The sequence below is a fragment of the Danaus plexippus genome, chromosome 23, assembly GCF_018135715.1.
Source record: "Danaus plexippus chromosome 23, MEX_DaPlex, whole genome shotgun sequence".
NCBI classification, from domain to species: Eukaryota; Metazoa; Arthropoda; class Insecta; order Lepidoptera; family Nymphalidae; genus Danaus; species Danaus plexippus.
In genome coordinates, this window is record NC_083551.1 from 2591967 (window position 1) to 2597706 (window position 5740).

At 29.2% G+C, this 5740-nt stretch overlaps 1 protein-coding gene across 1 annotated transcript; it reads left to right on the forward strand.

Annotated features, from left to right (window-relative positions):
- Nucleotides 1–2157: 2157 nt before the first annotated feature.
- On the forward strand, nucleotides 2158–5400 carry LOC116774897 (general transcription factor IIH subunit 3). Its single transcript, XM_032667678.2, has 9 exons — nucleotides 2158–2308; nucleotides 2411–2591; nucleotides 2689–2787; nucleotides 3108–3204; nucleotides 3641–3757; nucleotides 4232–4360; nucleotides 4771–4906; nucleotides 5192–5228; nucleotides 5298–5400. Exons 1-9 carry the CDS (start codon nucleotides 2293–2295, stop codon nucleotides 5359–5361), a joined length of 876 nt encoding a protein of 291 aa, XP_032523569.1. The 5' UTR covers nucleotides 2158–2292; the 3' UTR covers nucleotides 5362–5400.
- The last annotated feature ends 340 nt before the right edge of the window (nucleotides 5401–5740 follow it).

Consider the following 5740-nt stretch of genomic DNA (forward strand, 5'->3'; position numbering starts at 1 on the left):
AATTGACTATTATGAATGGATTAATTAGGATAATACAAAGAAAAATCAACTCTAAATATATTTCTTATATTTTTAGGATGAAATATTCCTTTATTGAGTATTGAACCACGAAATTCACACAATAATTCTATGAATAATATAGAAAAAACAAACCTCTAACTATAACAAATAAACAAATCTTACATTCCAAATAAAAATAACTCAAAACAAACCATTCTCTAAGACCACCGACGTATTCGTAAGATAACATTTCAAGTAACATCAACCCTGTTTTACAAACTTCATGTCAAACTCCTTAAATTATTCATTCATATCTGTTAACATATATTTTGACAGATGACATAACTCCCATATCTGTAGACGTCATCGAGAAATACAATTTGAAGGTTATAATAAGCTCCCGTCTTACGTTTGTTGCGTACTTCGATTTATTATTTCCGTTTTGTTTTTATTCAATATTAAGTCATTGTCTTTTTACGTTCGTCGAATGTATAATTTTTTTTTGTAATGTACATATACCATCGACTTAATTCACGTCAGTATATTTTATTTTCAGTTCGAATAATTATAATTTATTAGGTTTAAATGAATATTTTTATACAGTTCTTTTAAAACGAATCTTTATGTTATTCAGTTTTACTTCATGCTTTATAACTTCTGATTTTATGTTATAATAATATATATACAAAATTTAAAATTATTAAACAGGTTTTATTAAAGTTAGATATAATAATTGTTATCTGTTAAATATATTACATATTATGTAATATAATCAGTGACAAGGAAAACCTCGACAGACGGATGCTAATTGATTGATTTTGAATTGAAGAGAGACGAGTTTCAAAGACGGAAGATCCTTCGCCCTACCTGAATATACCATTGAATTCTACTCCACAGAGTATACACACAGAATAACATATTAATATAGAAACTTATATAGATAATGTAGGTATAATAAACATATCTATCCCACAAGTGACACATTTCATTAATTTACATATGTCTAACAATTATAATCATAAACGAAAGCATTTTATCTATGAATAATAAATGAATGCGATCCAGAGAATGTGTTTTAATTACAGCTTCCAAGTTGGCTGATGTTATCTGAGCACGAGTCAAAACCAGGACTAGTGATGGATTCGGTGTCTATCGCGTAATATAGATACAGGGCTGTGACACTATATAAATCGTTTTGACTGTATGAAATACTTTTTTGGTTATTAAAAATCTTCCAATTTTGGAACAATAAATTACTTAATTCAAAATCGGCACCAGTAACAAAGCACAAGTATTTTTACGCAATACAATAAAAATCCCTCTAACAATAATTTTCAGTCAAATTTAGTATGAATTTGATTTTCAAATTTAATAAAACATTTAAGAATTCTTAAAATTCCAACCCTAATATATAACTAGTGCGTGGGCAAATGAAATGCCCATTTGACAAATATGAATCTGTGACGAGTTGACACCTGTCCACAGTTGACCGGCGCACAATTAATTAAACAAATACGATACGTTTCTTATTCCATTTTATTGACTTGATGATTGAATGTGTAAACTAGTTAATGTTTACTGTTACTTTGTATCATTCAACATTTATGTTGATGTGTATCAATTCGCTACTAAATCTTTGTAATAAAATGAAATTAGGGCTGTAATTGTTTACTTTTTTGTAATTTTATTTTTTAGCTCTAATTCCAAAATCATTTTTGTAATTCAAAGAATGGTCTAAATAAACATAGCTAAAGGTCAATTTTAACTGCAAATCACCAATAAGTTATAACATATGAAATAAATGCTTTTACTTGAATATTTTTCCATATTACTCGCACGAGTTTCTCTTGCAACTGTAATAAAATAGCAAAAATGCATTTATTCCTCAATGTTCCTTAAAACGTTACAGGCGTATAGTAACATTTTTTTTATTCCACTAGCTTTCGTCGTTTCCAAATTTTACACTGCTATTTTTAACCATGTAAAACATGTTGGTTCTATTTAAAACTTTACTGATTTTAATTATTAAATGATTTCTTTTGTTAAAAATTTATAAGTCATTTTTATAATTCATTTCAGTGAAACTGGACGTAACATTAATTTGATGTTAGGAATTGACAGTTAGGTTTCAATTTGACGTATGAATTTTGACGTATCTTTATGAAACAAAACCTTAAACAAGTAGCGGTGTGATTACATTTATGTAACTAAATTTAAAAATATATATCTTATTTAGAGTTCTGAATTACAATATTATCAAGAAAAAATTAAGAATTATCATTGTATTTCAATATGGCAGACGACGAAGGTATTAAATAACTAATATTAGTTTAATAACGTTACTGTTTGTTGTTGTCGAGTAGTTTTTTGATGTCATTATATTAACAATATATATTGATGTGATTTACAGCGCCTTCAGATAGCAGTCTCCTAGTAATAATTGTTGATACGAACCCCAACCAGCGGTATATCACCGAAGATCCAAAAGTTTTGACCGGTTGTTTAGACGCGGTTATCGCATTCGCGAACTCCCACCTTATGCAAAAATCCAGGAATCAACTAGCGGTTATTGGGTGTCACTTTCATAAAAGGTTACTTATTATCATAGCAGAATTTCATTTATTCACCTACAAACCTTTAAACATAGTTATAACAGAAACAGAATAAAGAAACATTAATTTCTTACAGTGAATATCTGTATCCATCACCTGGGAAACCCTTAGATGTGAGACAAATTGATGGGCAATATGAATTGTTCACACTCGTAGAAAAGACTATTAAAATGAGGTATTTTCGAGTTATATTATCTATGAATGTCTTATTTTATGAAACATGCCTCTCAGTTATGCTTAAAAATGATATTTTTGTCTATCCTCTGTATATATACGAAATAAAAAAAAGGTTACCTTTATTTTTTTAAACTTAGCAATAAGCATTTACCGCAATTCGTTCTATCCTATACTATAATAACATTCCAACCTAATTATGTGTGGTCTCAGTTGATCAACTAACTTAATCTACTATTTAACTAAAATAGTATAGTATTATTTTACTTATTTAATGCAATCTTATACAAGCATTGTCTAATCAATAATCTTTTATTACAGATTAGTGAATTTAATAAAGAGTCAACCTCAAGAAGAACGGCCGGGTGAGTCGCTGCTGGCTGGAGCAATGGCTATGGGGTTATGTTTTATTGCTAGAGTAAGTATTAATCAGTATATATATAGCGCTTAGCACTGTCACGGTCTATGAACAAAATGTCATGAGGCTTGATTAAGATTTCTGGAACCATCTCGAAAAAGATGGCAATACAGAGTTAACGTTACAAGAAATACTTGGTTAAGTTGATAAAAATAAGATTTAGTGGAAGAACTTAGATTAATGTTGTTTCTTTGTTAACAGGTTTATAATAATTTCATTGTGTGTAACTTAGATCTGTAAAATTATCAATTGCTACCCATTTACTCACAGTACACATAGTTTACCGAGCATAAACACATTTATACTCCTTGTTAATATATGAGAGAATATATGTGTATGTGTGTGTATGGTAAAACTTATCACATACATGAAAATCTAAGCTTATTTAATATAAAATCAGATATTTTTGTACATATAACAATAATTTCTACATCAGATGCGTCGAGAACAGCCGCCGGGACTGCGTATGGTGAGCAGAATGTTGGTAGTGACGGGGAGCTCGGACACAGCCGCGCAGTACATTAACTATATGAATGTATTTTTTACTGCACAGGTATTATTTACAGTTACACCGGGTGTTCAGACAGTTATATTATCTACTGTCCGCTTTGAGAATAAAAAAATTTAGTGCCTCTTTATTCCCAGTGACAAACGACTATAACTTATCCAAGCTAAACGAAATTACAAGTCACCCGTACAACTCTGCACAACGCCCTCATTTTTTTTCTAGAGAAAGGCTAATATCTATATAAGTGTAGAATATCTAATTAAAAAAATATATCCCTAATAACTGTTAAGTTTACTAGTACTTAGAATATTCTTTATCATCTCATTAGTTTTAAGATCAGCTTTAATTTTATTTTATTGCAGTTAAATAAAATGAGAAAATTTTTAATTTTTATATATTCAAATATATATGGTAATTATATATTGTTAAGCCAACTAAATCACATACATTTGATATTAAATTTGTTATATCTTTAAAACTATACAACTATATCCTTACTTTCCATGTGTTTTTCCACAGAAACAACAAGTGTTGTTGGACGTGTGTTCGTTGGACAAACATCTGAGTTTATTACAGCAGGGTTGCGACATCACAGGAGGCTTATATTTAAAAGTACCCTCACTTGAAGGACTCTTGCAATATCTATTGGTAATATATGCTATGAAGGTTTTGACTTGGATAAGGCTATATTGGGTCTTGGAAGAATAGATTGTGTACCTTTTTTTTTTACACTAAAGAAAAAATTAAAGATAATGAAAAACAGCTCCTGTGATTTCGTATCAATGTATCTTTGATGAAAAAAAAGGGTCGTGAAAAGTAAGAATGGAATGAAGTTTGAGGCTCGACTTTGTTATTGAAGATTTTTCTAAATATTATTTTTTCAAGAAAAATATATTGCACAAAGTTTATAAATGTCATAGAAGTAATATATATATATGAAGAAATTTAAATTATCTACTGAGGATTCATTAACATATTACTTGAAAATTTTATAGCAATTTAAATTAAAATTAAATTATTTAAGACCTTGATATAATCTCTAATTTAATATATTTCAGTGGGTTTTTCTGCCTGAGGCCAGTGAAAGACGGGAACTGGTACTGCCTGGCCGAGGCAGAGTTGATTACAGAGCGGCCTGCTTTTGTCACAGGGAATTATTGACTATAGGATATGTGTGCTCTGTGTGTTTGAGCGGTGAGTAATTTTTTTGTATGAATGACAGTATTTATAGTTAAAAAAAATACATAGTTTGCTAACGCATTATTTAAATTTTCATTGAAAACATTGTTTGATAGGAAATAGTAATTGGGATTGTTTGTGTGTACCCACACACGTAGGGAGGAAATTTGTCACCTAACTGTAATAACTATAACAGGTGGAATAATTTTTGTATGTGTCTCTTAGATAATTTCTTAATTTTAAAATTATATACTGGACGTTAGTAGCTTTTTTTTTCTAAGAAATTTATGTTTGTTTCAGTGTTTTGCAAGTTCAGCCCAATATGTACCACTTGCCAGTAAGTATTTACGCACAGTTCTTTTATTATTATTATTATTCGGTTTTTATTAATTTCGTTTCTTTTCAGTACCGTGTTTAAGATCGGCGGTCCTCTCCCTATGAAGCCGAAGAAAAAGAAAATAAAGATTTAGTTTATTGTAATGAGTTTTGTTACTATATTTCTAAGTAAATGTATACTTTTTTAATCAATCTACATTAGTAAATAATAAAAAGATAATAGTTACCAAGACAATTAATTTTTGTTATCAGTGCCATCTATTGTCTGCTAACGTAACTGTGTCTTTACTTTTTTAGACTTTAGCCTACATAAAAAAAAAAAAATATCAAAAACCTATAAACGCGGTGACAGTTCATTACTAGAGTGAGTTAATCGATAATAGAGATATCAAATTACAATGGTAGTTTTTGCTTGGATGTTATTTTTCGCATCATTGCATCGATAAACTCAGTTTCCAGATGTCATTCTTGAATCCCCGCAGATATAGAATCATAATATATAATTACTTTAAT

Excerpts from the sequence above, each read along its gene's own strand:
- LOC116774897 (XM_032667678.2), top strand. Across the intron at positions 4,907-5,191 it reads GTGCTCTGTGTGTTTGAGCG|TGTTTTGCAAGTTCAGCCCA; the intron begins GTGAGTAATTTT and ends TGTTTGTTTCAG. Across the intron at positions 5,229-5,297 it reads CCAATATGTACCACTTGCCA|TACCGTGTTTAAGATCGGCG; the intron begins GTAAGTATTTAC and ends GTTTCTTTTCAG.